The sequence below is a fragment of the Gopherus flavomarginatus genome, chromosome 4 (genome assembly GCF_025201925.1).
Source record: "Gopherus flavomarginatus isolate rGopFla2 chromosome 4, rGopFla2.mat.asm, whole genome shotgun sequence".
In the NCBI taxonomy this organism is placed as follows: Eukaryota; Metazoa; Chordata; order Testudines; family Testudinidae; genus Gopherus; species Gopherus flavomarginatus.
In genome coordinates this window covers 1484871-1501996 of record NC_066620.1, presented here as the reverse complement: position 1 = coordinate 1501996, position 17126 = coordinate 1484871, and the positions used below count along the sequence as shown (strand labels likewise).

Here is a 17126-nt window from a genome sequence, read left to right as displayed (position 1 = left end):
AGATGTCCCGATATTAAGGGCTTTGTCTTATTTAAGCAACTATACCGGCCCTCCGGGGAAAAAAAGTGTCCCTATTTTTCACACTAGCTATTGGGTCACATCTAATTTGCTAAAACATCCTGTTATATTTGTATCTCCCTCCTCCTCCACCTGCTTGTGTGTTTTTTATCCACCCGTTGTGACTTGTCTTGTAGTCCCGATCCTGCAGTGCAAACGCACGTGTTTAATTTAACCCCTTGACTTCAGTGGGATACTCACATGCCTAAGCGTCTCCAAGCTTGGGGCCTTAACCTGAGTACCACACCCCTGAGACATGCTTTGTACTGCTGGCTAAGGCAGAAGCCCCTTGGTAGTATATTGGCAGCAGCTCACTGCCTTACCGTACAAAATACCTGAGTTCTATAGGAAGAGAGCTCCTCTATTACCAGACGCCTCCCACAAGGGCAGTTTCTCAGCAGGTGTACAGCTCAGGCTCAGATAGGCTGTTATCCTACAGGATTGTCAGTGAGCCAGATACAGCCCTCATGGCACCTGCAGTCCATTTCAAGTCATCGAGGACAATCTCTGAGCATGCACAGTGAAGACACTCTTGCCCATGCCATCAGTAATAGCCCCACTGTCGCTGTATGTGTCAGTAACCAAGATCCACTATCTGCATCTGTTCCAAATGCGGGGACATAAATATAGGAAAATACCAGTGCCAGCACTCCACAGCCCAGATCAACCGTTTGCAAATGCTGCCGAATCAGGATTAGGCACTGAATGTGTCAAGTCTCAGATCTCATAGTCCCTAATCGTGGGTGGAATGACCCATCCCCCATCATTGCGGGTCACTTTTTCAGCTGTACAGTTTTCTTGTACAAAGTCCCTATCTGAGACACTTACTCTCAGTGCCACTACTATCCTGACCCTATCGACTTTTCTCCCTCCTCCCAGGTAGGCACAGCCATCCTGACAGTGTTCAAAACCATACTCGTCTAGAAACCCTGGAGAGCTGTTGCTGCCAGTTTCCTATTGCCCCTGTGGCCAGGGATAGGTAAGCCATAATTACAGGGCCATTTATATGCTGATCTGTATTAGGAATGTTTCCAGACTGGAATTACCCGGATTTTAATAAAGCCTTTTGATCATTTTCTGTTACATTTTGGCCAGCAGATAAAACTGGAAATGTTTCAATACTGCTGTTACAACATACATGTGGGCCAATTCTGCCTTATGCACAAACAGGAGCTTGCTAGGTGGAGCATGCACAAAGGGTACAAATTACAGACAAAAGTCAATTTGGTGACATGGTTTTAATATCTGGCTTGCTCCCATATTTCAGAAGAGCACATTTCACCATCAGTTTAGGGCCGTTGGCCCTATAATGAAAGGGGAGTTTTGAGCAATGACGCCATTCTGACCCGTTAGTACTTTCTGACTGCCATCCTGGATACTCTGACGGTTAGAACTACAAAGTGGGTGTAGGTCTGTTCTTTCACCCTAAAGAAGTATGAAATGATAGCATTCATGTGTCAAGGAGACAGGGCAGTGCATCCATTGATACAGCACTATGATCTGGGGGGAAGGGATGATATGAAATACATTTGGCTTTGTACATTCCCATTTATTTCTCATGTTCTATCTACAGAGGCACTCAGACAAAGGGCCCACAGATGCCCCACGGAAAACACCAGGAATGGGCGCAGGCCTAAATGAGGCCATTACATCAATACCACAGCAAGTTATTCGCCCTCTACGTGCCATTGATCTGCTCACAAAATGCCCTGCAAGTTCATTGGAGTTTCCTGTACAAAATAATTAATGGTAGGATAACTTAATCAATACCTATCCCTTACAAAGTGGGCCCTTATCTCCCCGTTACTTTCAATGGGAGTTGGGTGCCTTTCTCCTTAAGGCACTTCTGAAAGCCTCCTCTACAATGATTTTCATCTTCAAAATGACTTACAACATTAATTACCCAGGATGCGCCCTGCCGAGTCTGTTTAGGCCCCAACCTCTCAAAGATCTATCCATGGGTTTAACTTTACGCCCTAGAATAGTCTCATGGATTTCAGTAAAACTACTCACAAACCAGACATGTACACTATTCTAGGCAGGATCAGAGCCATAACGCTTTCTGGAGACATATCCAAGCACAGCTACTACGAAAAATCCAGATGGAAAAGCAAAGATACCCAAAACTTTTATTTAATAATGCATAATAAATAAATGACAAAACAGGAAGAGCAACATTCAGAAAATTCAGATAACTAAAGTGCTTTTAGACAAAAATATAAAAAGACCAAGAAACAGATCTGACATTAACACTGTTTTACAGACATTTAAGAATTACAAAATAGTCTATGTCAATTCACAAAATAGCATAAAATTCCTTAGGGAAGCTATGGCTTGATTTTTATAAAGGTGTGAGTTCTTTTATGCATAGTATATCAAATAACATTCAAAAGCATACAAAATTATTGCATTATTGCATAAAATATCCCCCCACATCCCCTCCCTACAGACAGGTACAAGTTCTAAGATACGCAGTGTAATTCATTTATAAGGCTGTATTGACTGATACACAGCTCCTCAGCTGGTGTAAACTGGCCTGGCTCTCTTGAAGTCAAATGGCACTATGTCAACTTACAAGAGCTGAATAACCGATCCGCAGTTTAAGAATACCTTCTGCTTCTTCTTGAGGCCGAACAGTTGCATATTTTGAACACTGAGAATTACCACGTTGGTGCTCACCCAGTACATCACAGTAAACGTTGGAATGTAACTTTGGAAATAAGGTTTCTGTTAAGTCCAGCACCATCCTGCACCCAACAGGTTCCAGAAGGAATAATTCCACTCTTAGTCATGCTCCTGTTTAGCTGGCAGAAGTGTATTTCAGTTGCTTGTGTTACAGAATGAAAGGGAGGTTTTCCTGATTTATCACTAGAGCTGCCCAAAAACCAGGGACATTTTCACACCAACATTTTAAAACCTTCCCCTCAGCCCTGTTTATTACAAATAAACAGCTTTAAAGTTGCGGGGGGAGGGAATCTTGGCTGGATCCAGTTTTAAAATGTCTCAAATTCATGTAAAATCGTGTATTCATTGTTTGAAAAAATAATTAATAAATAGTCCTATCTTTCCAAAGTGTTAAGGGGGCTCATTTTCCTAACATCCCACTCTCCCCTGCTCCCTGAGTTTAGAGGTCTCTGTCCTTCCCATCTGTCTGGAGGTCTCCTTTGAGACATTGCCTCAAAGCACTCCTGTTCTCTTGCTTTGCTGTGCTAGAGAGGTCAATCGCTGTATCTTCTGAATTGTCCATAGAGCTGAGTTTGTCACCAGAGCTTCTCTGGTGATCTGCTGGCTTCATTTTTAATTCCTCCTCAGGACCTTCCAATCTCCAGCTGCCTGTCATCTTCTCCTCGCTCTCTGGCTTTCTCGTAACATCCAGGGATTTTTTATGCATCCCTTCAAGAATGAAGAAGAGTAAGTAAATATAATGCATTGCTTAAATCCACCTGGGACAACTAATTCAAACACAGCCACCTCAGCTGTTACCTTGTTCTCTTCTCCCCTCTTTGTCCATGTCTTCCCTTAGGGACAGATCCAAAGCCCAGTGCAGTCAGCAGAAAGATTCCATCTGACCGCAAAGAGTTTGAGTACCTCTGTTGCCTATTGTCTAAATACTAGATTGTGAGTTCTCTGTGGTCTAGAGTCTATATTATCTGCATGGAAGTATGTAGTGAGATAGGGCTCTATTCCCTACCTGCGGCTCTACGACATTACAACAATATAATAAATTAAGCACCTATTCCAACATGCACTTAAGCATGTGCTTAACTTTAAGTTACACTTAAGTTAACTTCAAATCAAATATGTGCATAAGTATTTCCCTGACTGGGGGCTAAAATCATAACAAATAACAACAACACACTATATTATTATTGTCTAGCAGTAAAAGGGTCACCTACACTAACTGGTTCTTTAACACACCCTTTTCAAAACCCTTTAGCACAGACTCTGAAAATTAACAGCTAAGGATTTGTTGTTTACTTTAAATCCGCCTGCCCCCCAAAAGAGACTGGCATGTCTGTAAGGAAGGGAAAGGTTGAGATTTGTAACAGATTTAAAAATAAAGCAGGTCAGGCTCTCCCTAGCTACTTGGCCGTTCCCTCAGCACTGCTTAGCGGGACATACCCCATCCTGGACTATGTGCTGTCTTACCAAGCAGCCAAGGAGCACAGGAGCCCACCAGCCCACTTTTGGCTGAGTTGATGATTGACTCAGGTAGGGGGATGGAGTGTCTCACCATGGCCCCATAGAGACCGTACTCGGCCATGACACTGCTCCTGCCCCAGCACTTCTCACGCTTCCTCCACTTGGCTCTTCGGTTCTGAAACCAGACCTGTGGGGGGATCCGGGGGTGGGGTGATTGCATGTGTCCAGGGGTGTGTGGGTTGGGGTTTGTACGTGTGCATGTGTGATTATGTCCAGAAGATGTTCAGGGGGGGTGTCCCCAGGTGTGCGAATGTGTGTGTTGGAGGGGGTGTTGTGGGGTGGGAGGTGGAGAGAGAGAGAGAGAGAGAGAGCGCATTACATGAGGTTTGTCATGACTGGACAGGATCTTTAGTTCTAGGCCTGTGCCGGGAATCCCTGTTCAGATGTTTCCCCCGTGGCTGTCCAGAGGGAGTCAGTGAACACAAACCCCCTAGGAAGAGCTGCCTGCGTGGCCATCTCCTCTGTGCTGGGCGCACTGGAAACCTTTTACTTTCCCCAGAAAAGGCTGCCCCCCCCCAATCATTGTGCACAAACAAGGGCTCTTGGGCAGTGAGCACCTGTTCCCCCACAACCTTGCATTTGCAGCCCCAAAGGGTGGTCATCTAAGAGGGCTTGTTATAGCTAGTCCAGCTCCGATCCATCTGTCCTGCTCTTAAGGAAGCCAGTAGCAAAAGCACAGGGCCCCATTCTAGCCATTTCGGTCGCTGAAGTAACTGGCCACTTGAGGATAGGCAGAAAGATTCGGCCCAGTCGCTATTGAATTAGGGTCCTGCACAGTGGACTCCTGCACAGAGCCTAGACTGGCGTCTAGGGGAGGGAGAGCAGAGCAGACCCAGCGCCCCAGGAGGTGCCATTGTGCATCTCCACGGGCAGCAGGCTCCTTCCCGGCGTGCTGGGCTGTGCCTGCGGCCAGCTGGGCACAGAAGCGCATTAGCATTGTGCACGTTCTCTGTTGGGGTGTGCAGGTGACAGCGGAGACAGCCAGTACAGCCTGGCTCTGGGCATGACAACCCACCTGGATCCTGTCCTCGGGCAGCTCGGTTTTCATAGCTAGCATTTCCCGGGCATACACGTCTGGGTAATGAGCTTCATTAAAAGCCTTTTCTAACTCCTCCAGCTGGTGAGCAGTAAACACCGTCCTGGGGAAGGAACAAACAGTTACTGGCCACCGGGGAGCCCCATTAGTCCTGCAGGGCCCCCAAGCACACCCCCAGGCCCGGGTCTATACTGACTCCGGCCTGCAGTCAGGTCTGAGTCTGTTCCTGTCTGCACAGGATTTGCCAGTGAGCCGCACTGGAGTTTTATTCCTGGTCAGGGCAGCTTTGCTCCCATCTCTCAACCCTGCTCCTTCTTTTAAAAGCCCTTTGGCTGCCGTTACTGACACTGCTTCATTCCCACCCCTGCGGCCGCCTCAGGCACGTTGCCACGAGCTGTGGTGTAGACATGGTCTAGCCCTGAAGCGGTGCAGCGCCAGGCTGCGGTGCAGGACGGGGAAGCCCAGGCAGTGCCGTGGTCCCGGGATCCAGAGCTCCCCCCAGGCCCGGCCGCTGCCCCTAGCTGTGCTGGTACCTGTGCCGGCGCTTCTTCCTCTTGATCTGGGAAGTGGGTGTCTTCAGCTCGCCCTTGTCCCCAGACAGGCTGTCCTCGTCTGCGCGCAGGGGAGGGAAAGGAGTTCAGCGAGCGGGGGAGGCTGGCCCCGCGCCCCAAGGCTCCGAGGGAACAGCCGGGGGTGACTCGGGCTACTGGGCCTTCCCCCGGCAGCTGGGCCAGGCTGAGCGCGCTCCTCCCCGGGCCGGGCGGTTCAGCACCACGCGGGCGGACAGAGCAGAGGGAGGGCGCCGGGCCGGGGGTTACCTCGGGTGCGTCGCCGCCGCTCCGGGGCCGGCGCTGGGACTGGCTCGGGGGAGCCCGGGGCGGGGCCGGGCCCGGCTGGGGGCGGGGAGCCTGGGGCAGGGGCCCGGCTGGGGAGGGGCTGCGAGGCAGGGCAGGGCGCGCCCCGGGGGCTGAGGGGCAGGGCGGGGCCCTTACCGGACACGTTCTCCTGGCGCCCGCCGGCGGGGGGCCCCGGAGCCCGGTGCAGCTCCTGCCGGGGCTGCAGGAACGGGACGTGCGCGGGCAGCAGGCAGGGGGCTCCGGCCGGGGGCGGCGCCGCGAAGCCGCAGAGGAAGCCCAAGCCCAGGGGCAAGGAGCCGCAGCTCAGAGACACCCCCCCAAGTCCGGCCCCGGCGCCCTCGCATCCCGCGCCGGCCACGGGGGCGGCAGGCGGCTGCAGCTCGGCCTCCAGCCCCAGCAGGTCGGTGATGGCGAAGCCCTTGGAGCGCAGGGCCGGGGCGCCCAGCCGGGCCGCCTTCTCGCTGGCAGCGCTGGGCACCAGCGCCTTCCCCTTGGCTCTGCCCTCGGCGGGCTCCTCCCGGCCCGTCATGCTGGCCGCTGCCTCCCCGGGTTAGACGGGGCAGAGCCGCCCCGGAGTCTTTTATCCCGCTGCCCGGCTCCAATCAGCTCCGGGCAGGGCCCCGCCGCCGCAGGGGGGCCGGGGAGGGGGCGGGCCTGGCTCCCAATCCCAGGGGATTAATTGCCACCGAGGCCCCCGCGAGCCCACCCCGCCCCTGCGGACACGTTGCACTGCGCCAGCCGCGGCCCCGGGGGCTCGCTCCGCGCAGCGCGCAACGCAGCGCAGCCTGGCCCGTGCGTCCCGGGCGCGCAGGGCACTGGGCAGGTTCGGCTAGCGGAGGTCACCGCCCGGCCCGGGAGCTTGTGCCCCCCAGGGGCTGCCCAGCTGCGCCCTAGCGCCTCGCCCCGCCAGGTACCCGGCTGTGTCCGACAGCCACAAGCTACCTGGCGAGCGACAGAATCTGCAAAGCTCGCTCCGGCCCGCCTCGCTTTCCGGGCCCCGTCGGACAGGGGGTTCCAGAGCCGGCGGGTTTCACAGCCCCTGCGGAAGCGCCCCAGCCTGGGGGAAGCGGGGGGAGGGCGGAATCGGTTTAGCAAGGAAAGTTTTGTTCCGTCCTTTCCAGTGGAGAACCGAGCTCGGGCACTGGGTGCGCCGCGGGCTCTTGCAAGGTGCAGCTCGGTGAGGCGGAGATCGGCTCGCGTCCTGCCCTTGGCTCTGGGCTCTGGCAGGGGCTCTGGGGCATTACAGGAGAAAGGGTGGCTCCTGCTGCAGCTTCGCGGCAGGGTACAAGACAGACAGCTCCTTCCTTGGCCTTGGAAAGGCCAGACACTGAGGCCGGTTCACCCCCCGACCCCAGGGCAACTTTATTCTTTAGCAGCATTGAACCTGGCCCTGCTAAAAGCGCGTGAGGCTGTTCCTCGCCCTAAAAGAACCGGGGGAATCCCTGTGTCTCCCCGGAGCCACGTTCTGAACGGGGGATTCAGTCACTTGTTCGGCTGAGTCCAAATCTTGCTCCTGGATTGCAATTCCTTGCTTCAGCTGTTTATGCAAACGATTTACAAACCGCTTACAGCAAGTGCTTTAAAGCAGATCTCTTTTTGATTTGGTCCTTTTCTGCTAAACATGCAGATTAAACAAGGGTCTTCTGATCACGATAATTACAAGGGGACTGCGTATTAACTGTACATTATTAAAGAAAGACCCAAATCTCCCTTTGCAAGCTGTCCCTGGGATTAGCAAAACAATAACTTTCATTTAGGATAATTGTAGTTTGAATTGCGGGGGCTTTCTGGGTTTGCTTTTGGCGATTAGGAGGTTTTCTCCTGGGACCGAAAGGAATCCCGGCATTTCTTAGAAAGCGGGTGAGGCAGGTGTGAAGAGAGGACAGGAAGTGCTTCCCTCCCGCGGGCTTCTGACCAACAGGTAGAGCCGCCTATCATTTGACTAAGAGCTTGTCCACACATACACCCCATCCCACCCCAATCAGGCAGAAATTAAACGCAGTCCGATTGTGCCTTGTGTTTATACAGTCGGATCCCATGGTAAGGGGCGACTTTCTAAAAGCCTGGCCAGACAAGGCAGGGAGGTGGGTCGGTAGGTCCCATACACCGTTATTCCCGTTAAACGAAATCTCAGTGCCCTGGCTTCTGAGAACACAGAATTTGCCCCAGATGTGTTTGTTTTGAGCTCACTCGCTCCGTGTGCTCGGGGCTGTCCCTGTCCGGCGCAGCGCCCACCGGAGTAGGGCAGCGCTGTCACTCTTCCGTCGATCGATCGCTGCTCCAGCCCCAGAGCCGCATCTAGGTCACATATAGGGCAGAGCCCAGGGGACTTTCAGTCCTCGCCTTCACTTTTCCAGTCTTGCTGCAGTTTTGCTGAACCAAGAGACTTTCACTGCGAGCCAGGGAGCAGATCTGCCGGAGTAATTAGACGCGGTAATCCGGCCTCCGCCCACAGCAAATTTCCTCTCCCACCAGATATTAGTGGATAAAACCCTAATTTTTGACGTCGCCCCCGAATCAGTTTAATTTCAGCAGTTTAGGGGAGGCTGAGCGGCTGCTGGGGATGATGAAGCCTTAAATATGCATATGGCCAAGTCATTTGGAAAGTTGGGGGATAACGCGGAGATAATTGCTCCTAATCAGTTTAGGAACCATAAAAGCTCCCACCGGAGAGAAAGCAGCTAGATGGAGGAACAGCAATAGAGTTTAAATCTCCGCCCTCTGGAGAGCGGCGATTACCCCCATCCCCCCCCCACACACACGTGGGGGGGGGGTCCTGCCCGCTGGCCACGCGGCACGGGGGGCGAGAAACAGCAACGGCGCAGGCACAGTCACTGGCCCTGTGCGTCTACAGCTCTGCCCAGTTCTGCGCTCTGCGCACCTAACACCCGTGCGCTCTGCACGCCTAATATCCGCGCGCCTTGCACACCTAACACCCGTGCGCTCTGCACTCCTAACGATGTGCACACCTAACACTCTCGCGATGTCCACTCCTAATATCCGCGCGCCTTGCACACCTAAAACCCGTGCGCTCTGCACTCCTAAAGCCCGGGCGATGTGCACACCTAACACTCTCGCGATGTCCACTCCTAATATCCGCGCGCCTTGCACACCTAAAACCCGTGCGCTCTGCACTCCTAAAGCCCGGGCGATGTGCACACCTAACACTCTCGCGCTGTGCACTCCTAATATCTGCGCGCCTTGCACACCTAACGCCCGCGCCCTCTGCACACCTAACGCCCAGGCGATGTGCACACCTAACACTCTCGCGCTGTGCACACCTAACACAGGCGCGCCTTGCACACCTAACACCCATGAACTGTGCACACCTAACGTCCACTAGTGCACACCTAACACCGCGCGCTTTGCACACCCACATGCATTATGCGCACCCACGCCCTCTATGCAGAGCAGAACTCTAGGGTCCCCGACTGAGCCTTTTGACACTAAATCAGTTAAAGGATATCTCGATATATGCTCATCAGAGAGGATGATCCGGGATTAAACTAATCAGTAAATGTTTCTCTGCTCATTATTTTCCAAGGAAGATTTCCAGGCGATTCTCCGACGCCAAAAGATTAATCCCGTAAAGAGCAGAACATCAGCCATCGCTCCTGGCGCCGGGTGCAAAGCAGGGCCCGTGGGCAGCTCTCGTGTCTGCGAGCCCAGGCCTCGGGGGCTGCCCCCGGTGTCATTGGGCGCCAGGATCCAGAGCGCTCTGGCCACACTCCTCCCACCAGGGCCCTGCCCCCGGCCCTGGCCCGCTCACACCTGCCTAGCAGCCCCCAGCCAGCGCCCCCAGCTCAGATCAGCCCCGGGACGCGTCCCTGGCATGGCTTAACCCCGACCGGGGAGACAAAGTCTTGGATCCCCGCCGGAGGGAGGGACCTGCCTTGGCTGGGACCCCGGCTCCCCGGGCAGGCATCGCGGCCAAGGCAACATCCCCTCGCCCATCTCTGCCCTGCCCCCCAGGCTCAGGCAGGGGGGTTCCCTCGCCGCCCCTTGGAGGAGACGGGGCTGGGGGCCAGCGGCAGGTGCCTGTCTGAGTCTCGCAGTTCGGACCCATGCTCTGTTAGCCATAGACACGCCAGCCCCTCTCGGCCCCTGCTGAACACAGGCTGGCTGAGTCTCGTGGCAGTGAGTTCCAGAGTCCAGTTCCACGCTGGCTGGAAAAGCCTTGGGAGAAGAATTGCTGCTGCCGGCTTGGGTGGGGTGGGGTCGAGTCCTGGAACGTTCTTCCTCCAGCCTGTCACCACCCCCAGGGCCAGTCCGTCTGTCGGCGGGACACCGGGCTGCATTTGGGAGAGGTACGTGACGACAGGAGACCTGCCTTTATTACCAACGTGCAGAGCATCGCAGGGAACTGTTTGACTGGCTGAAGAGTGGTCAGCAGCGCAGTATTTCTCTTTCCAGGGGGAGGAGGGATTTCAGCAAGAGGGGGACAAGTTTGATGATTTTTCATTTTACTTTATTTTGCAAAATTCCCTCCCCCACCCCCGCACACACATAATGTGTGGACTAGCCCTCGAGGTCAGGCTGATAGTCTGACTATGCTCCGGGGTCACCTGCTGGCCATTAGGAGGCTGCCTGACTTTCAATGGACCTTGAAATCAGCACATAGGATGCTATTTCCTATTTTCCTTGGCTTGCAAATATCTTGGTAACACCAAGCCCTGACTTCCAGCTTCTCTTGTTTTTAAATCTCGTTTCCTTGTTTCCAGTCTCAGCTAAATACCACTTGCCTTCCCACAAATATAAAAATATATTTATAACCTTGGAGATATCTTCACTTGCCTGGAAATTACCTTATGCGTGAATCAGGGAGGCTGGATACAAGAATAGATAGATGTTGGAGGGGATGGTTTAGGGGATTAGTAATAGGATAAGGAAGCTTTCACCTCCAAGACTGTAGTTTAGATCTGAACCAGGTCAGCACCAGCTGATAGCTCCTTGTTGGCCTGTGTGAAATGAGCTGGTGGGACTAGCCAAAGTCTTGTGAAGAGACACCCACCTAAATAACCTCCAGTCTCAGCAGAGAAGGCAAAGCCTGGATCCGCAGGAGTTCCCCCCACACCAGGCAGGAGGTGTGAATCTTTTCTGCCCCATTGCTGCACACAGGACTGCCGTGGAGAAGTCTGCGATTAAGCCAGAGACAGGAAAGGAAGTGCATTATGGCCTAACAAAGCCATGCCTGGGTGGCTGTTAGGTACTAGATGATGGACGGCTGACTGTCACGAGTTGCCATGGCATATCACCCCGTGACCATGATCTGAACTCTAGAGCGTCTTGCTGAAATCATATAATGATCCTTACCGCAGAAAAGTGTAATAGGAGAGGGGATAATCACTGACCTGTAATTCTGCTTCCCTGAGGACACAATGCTCTCTGCGTCCCTGCTCTCAGATCTCAGCTCCCCTGGCAAGAGACCCACCCTCCCCTCACCTTCAGTGCTTTTTGGATCTTTAGGGCACCCGCATTTCAGCCCCATTCTGAAATCAACTACCATCGCCTTTGAGTCCTCTCCTGAAACTCCTCGGTGAGTGGGAAACACAGAGCTTCCCAAGTTCTCCGTGGGGGATTCAGACCAGCACCCCAGGGGAAGGAGCTGGGCCACACGGGGATCTGCCTGACCAAAAAGTCCATAATTTAAGAGCCACCAAAGTTAAGTGAAGTGAGTCAAGGGGAGCCAACGCTGCAGACTGGAAGCCATTGAGAACTCTGGGCCCAGCACGCACTGCAAAGCTTTGAGAGGTGATGGGGTCTAGTGGAGAGGGTACTAGCCTGAGACTCAGGTTACCTTGTTCTTGTCCCAGCTCTGCCCCTGACTTGCAGTGTGACCTTGGGCAAATCACTTCGCTGCTCTGTGCCTCAGTTTCCCCATCTGTAAAAGAGGGATGATAAGAAGGTTCCTTTTCTCCCACCCTCTGTCTGTTTACCATGTAATATCTTTGGGGCAGGGACTGTCTCTTGCTGTGTACACATACAGCATTGAGCACCATGGACTCAGATCTTGGATGGGACTTTTAGATCCTACTGCTCCTAAGGTTTCATTGTTCCTCTCTGAAGCATTTCTTCACTCTCCTATCAATGCTCTTTGTTTATTGTGTTTATGGACTGTTCCATTCTAGTTGGTTTATTTCTGATACATGATGGCCTAGCCCGCACTCAGGGCCCAGGCCCAGGCAATTTTATTAAAACAGTGACGCACACACAACACAATTCCTCCTGGACTCTGTTAGCACAGGCCATTCCCGGCTCACTCACACCAGTGGGAGGGAAGAGGAAATTCTTCCATTGCCAACCTGCTCACACACAGCTCTGACTTCAGCCCAGCCTCCACTAACTCCAGGGACAATAGCCGAGCCATGCCCCGAAAGCCAATGCATCCAAATGCCATCAAATAAGGGGCGGGGGGAGAGGGGGAATGCCAGAGGCAAGGATTCTTTACTGCGCATGCCCTGAGATGCACAGGTGGGGGAAATTTGCCATCTGTGCATCTGGCCACCATCTCCCCCAATCTCTGGACCATTCTAACACACCCAGCAAGGTGCCCATCTGAGCAGCAGCGGTGGGTGAGCCCCATCAGCAGAAGAAGCATCTAGAGTAAGGGAGAGGAGGCTATTTACTTATTGTCCTGAAGCCATTGTACCCTGGGTTTTATCATCACGACTTCTCTCCACTGCAAATATACTTGCTGTGGAGGATCCAGAACTGAGCAATAATAATAATAAAATACTGCAACTAAGTAGCAGCCCATCAAAGAACCTTAGTGCTAATGTTAATGTTCAAAAGTACAGCGCTGCTGTGTTAATAAATCCTAGTGTAGTAGGGCCAGCCAACCAGTGCTAAGGGCAGCTGGGGATGGCTGTGCCACAGGGATTTTAAGTGAATCCAGGACTATTTGGAAACAAATCTGGTTTCCACCCACAGCATCCAGTACAAGTATCTGACAAACCTGTCGGGGTGGTTCAGGTACACTCAGCCCTGCCCCAGTGCCGAGGGATGGACAAGATACCTCACGCGGTTCTTTCCAGCCCTACATTTCTAGGATTCTTTGACTCTAAGTTAGAGTAGCCTTCTGGCTGCTCTAATGTGTGACACTGTCAGCAGCTCCAAAGAGCTGTGGTAGGATCCAGGGATCAGCCATGCTGTCATTCCCGAGCCACACTCCCGATGCAAGGAGTAAGCTGCCCTGGGGCAACTTTCACGGATGAAGCAGCATATGACTGCTGTGACTTAGCCCAGGCTGTGGCCTGTAGCTTCTGGTTAAGGTAAAAGGTTATAGGACAGCTCTGTGTGTGCAAGGGTGCACGTGAGTGAGTGTGTGTAAAATGTGCAGGGTTGGTAGCCACAAAGAGACCGTTAACAATCCTGTGTCCTCTAGTTCTGTGATAAAATTCTTTCTAATGTCCTACCAAGCAGGCAATTCTTGGCCACGCTGTTATTGCTTCTGTAGCGTTCAGTGTTGGCGATCCCAGCTCGTAACTGACCAGAGATGAGCTGTGCACTACGCTGTGAACTAGCCACAAATAGGAACAGGGAAAGCTCAGCTCTAGTCTTTTAATGGCAGCAAAACTCCCTCCCTGACTGCAGCCTAGTGCCTTTTCCACAGGTACTAGCTTTGTTCCTTGAAGCAGGCAACTGGCTCGTGAGGATGGACAGACAAACAGACACAGAAAAGCAAGTGTGGAATTTTCAGAGGTGCTCAGCATTGGCCTAGCTCTGCTCCCACTGTAGACAATGGGAGGGCAATTTAATTTCAGCTATTATAGAAGATGAAACATGGGTGATACTTAAATACATGGCAAAAAGGCTTCATTCCAAACACCACTTTGCAAGCGTAGCAGAGGGTCCCACTTGAAATTCATTCCCATGATGCAAAAACACATCTGTCTCATATTAAATGTTAGCTGTAGCCACATTAAATTGGTCTGGATAAAAATCTAGTGGGAGTCCTAATTCTGCATCAGTGAGTTATTTTCCTCCTTATATTCAGCATGCCCACTAGACATCCCTGCTAATTCCTGATAATAGATTTCTTTCTTAAGACGTTTGATTAAAAGCAGAAGAGCAGTCATGATTTAAATGGACTTTAAGAGCAAACCATGTGTAGATACACAGGACTTTTACATCTGGAGTGTCACAGATTAATCAAACTGCTGGAAAGTGGAGTAACAAGACAGCTGTCACAGCAGTCCTGAGTAGATCTCCTAATTAATTCCTAGAGGAAAACAGGGCAAACAAATGAACATCCAGGCATCACACCTAACCTGGAAAAGAAGAAAAGAACCCAAAGAATGATATTTATTTATTTAGATGTATAATGACAAGAAATAGGCGTCTATTTCACACTCTGGATGTTGCTAACAGTTCTGTGTAATCACAAGAGGAACTGGATGCAATCCAGCTGGGTAACAGTGTGGTCCAATGCTATTAAATCAGTAGGACTGCTCCCAGTGCAAAAAGGTAAATATGTGCATAAGCTTTTGCAGGAAAACGCAGCGATGGCTGAAGCATTAAATGCCTTTTTTGTTTCCATTTTCACAAAAAGGATAGCAGATGACTAAGATAGTGAACATCAGTGTAAATGGAGTAGGATTTGAAGCTAAAATAGGAAAAGAACTTGTAAAGAATTACTTAGACAAATCATCAGGGCCTGGTGAAATACCTTCTAGAATATTTAAGGAACTGGCTGAACAGATCCCTGAGCCATTCGAGATTATCTTTGAGAACTCGTGGAGGACAGGATTGATCCCAGAGGACTGGAAATATAGTACCTGTCTAAGGACAACCCAGGGAATTATAGACCAGTCATCTTAACTTTCATGCCCAGAAAGATAATGGAGCAAATCGAACAATCAATTTGTCAGCTCCTAGAAGAAAATAAGGTGATAAGAAACAATCAACATGGACAAATCATGTCAAATCAACCTAATATCCTTCTTTGACAGGCTACCAAGCTTCGTGGGCGGGGGTGGGGAGCAGCAGTAGATGTGCTATAGCTCGACTTTAGTAAAGCTTTGGACATTGTCGCACATGACCTTCTCATAAACAAACTAGGGAAATGCAGCCTAGACCTAGATGAACCTCGATAAGGTAGGTGCACAACTGGCTAAAAAAAACATACTCAGAGAGTAGTTATCAATGGTTCACAATCAGATTGGAAGGGCACGTTGAGTCAGGTCCTGCTGGGATCTGCCTTGGGTCCAGTTCTGTTCCGTATCTTCACCAGTGACCTGGATAATGGCACAGAGAGCACACATACAACATTTGTAGATAACACCAAGCTGGGAGGGGTTACAAGTGCTTGGGAGGACAGGATTAAAATTCAAAATGGAGCGGCAAACTGGAGAAATGGTCTGAACTAAATAGGATGAAATTCAATGAGGCCAAATGCAAAGTACTACAAAATGGGCAGTGACTGCCTGGGAAGGAGCACGGCAGAAAGGGATCTGGGGATCACAGTGGATCACAAACTAAATATGAATCAACAGTGTAACGCTGTTGCAAAAAAAGCAAACCTCATTCTGGGCTGTATTAGCAGGCGCGTTGCGAGCAAGACACAAGAAGTGATTCTTCTGCTCTACTCTGCACTGATTAGGCCACAACTGGAGTATTCTGTCCAGTTCTGGGCACCGCATTTCAGGAAAGATGTGGACCAACTGGAGAAAGTCCGGAGGAGAGCAACAAAAATGAAGAAAGGTCTAGAAAACATGATCTGTGAGGAAAGATTGGAAAAAATGGGTTTGTTTAGTCTGGAGAAAAGAAGAGAGATGGCGGGGGCGGTGAGGGAATGATAGTCTTCAAGTATGTAAAAGGTTGTGTAGTGGGGTGCCTACCCACTCCTGCCCTTTGGGGCAGAAAACAGCACAGGAGAGGGCTGGGGCTGGGGCAAGAAGCCTGGGCTAATTGGGGAAAGTAGGCTCAGCTGTGGCCATGCCCCAGTCAGGCCCAGCTTGCCCCTATAAAAGGCTGTAGGCCAGAGGCCCAGGCAGTTTCCCTCTGGCTGTAGAGGGAGAAGGGCCTGGCAGCAAGGTGCTTAGTAAGGATCCTAGATTGGAGCAGGGCTGGGGAAGGGCCAGAGGATCTGGGGAGTTCCAGCCTAGGAAAGCCCCAGGCTGCAGGCCTGGTAAGGCCTATTAGATACTGGGGGTTGCAGAGGGCAGCCCATGGGTAGCCAGAGGCAGCAGGTCCGAACCCCTTTGCCTGTGATGAGTGGCTGATACTGCAGTCTGCCCCATTGAATGGAGGCTAGATGGAGACTGGGCAGTAGCCAAGCCTGAGGCGAAGTGGGGATAGTGGGTGGGGGTTCCCCTGAGAGAGGGAGACCCAGAACTGCGAGGGTATTACCAGGGGGGCAGCACCCAGTTAAAGGGGCACTGGGGTCCTGAGAGGGACATGGGGCCAGCAGTGGTAGTGGATCACTGGCCGACAGAGGGCGCTCCAGAGGGCTGGTGAGCTAATTCCCATGGACGACCAGCAGGAGGCACTGCAGGGGTGAGTCCACACCCTGACAGGTTGTTATAAAGAGGATGGTGATAAATTCCTTTTAACAACTGAGGACAGGACAAAAGTAATGGGCTTAAATTGCAGCAAGGGAAGTTTAGATTAGATATTAGGAAAAACTTCCTTCAGGATGGTTAAGTACTGAAACAAATTACCTAGGGAGGTTGTGAAATCTCCATAACTAGAAGATTTTAAGAGCAGGCTAGACAAACACCTGTCGGGGTGGTGTAGATAATACTTAGGGAATGTCTATGCATAAGCCACTACAGTGGCACGGCTGCACTGCCGTAGCACTTCAGTGAAGACACTACCTATACCAACAGGAGGGATTTGCCACCTCCCTGAGAGGTGGTAGGTTGGCAGGAGAACTCTCTCTAGCACTGTCTGCACTGGGGGTTAGGCTGGTTTAACAGTGTCACTCAGGGGTGTGAATTTCACACCTCTTAGTGACAAGATTAAATGACATA

The 17126-nt window shown here is 51.7% G+C and overlaps 1 protein-coding gene across 1 annotated transcript; it reads right to left on the bottom strand.

The window, feature by feature from the left end:
• Positions 1-3126: 3126 nt before the first annotated feature.
• On the bottom strand, positions 3127-6682 carry VSX1 (visual system homeobox 1). Its single transcript, XM_050951245.1, has 5 exons — positions 6283-6682; positions 5830-5908; positions 5276-5399; positions 4207-4387; positions 3127-3450 (listed from the first exon to the last, which is right to left on the bottom strand). Exons 1-5 carry the CDS (start codon positions 6680-6682, stop codon positions 3182-3184), a joined length of 1053 nt encoding a protein of 350 aa, XP_050807202.1. The 3' UTR covers positions 3127-3181.
• Positions 6683-17126: the final 10444 nt, after the last annotated feature.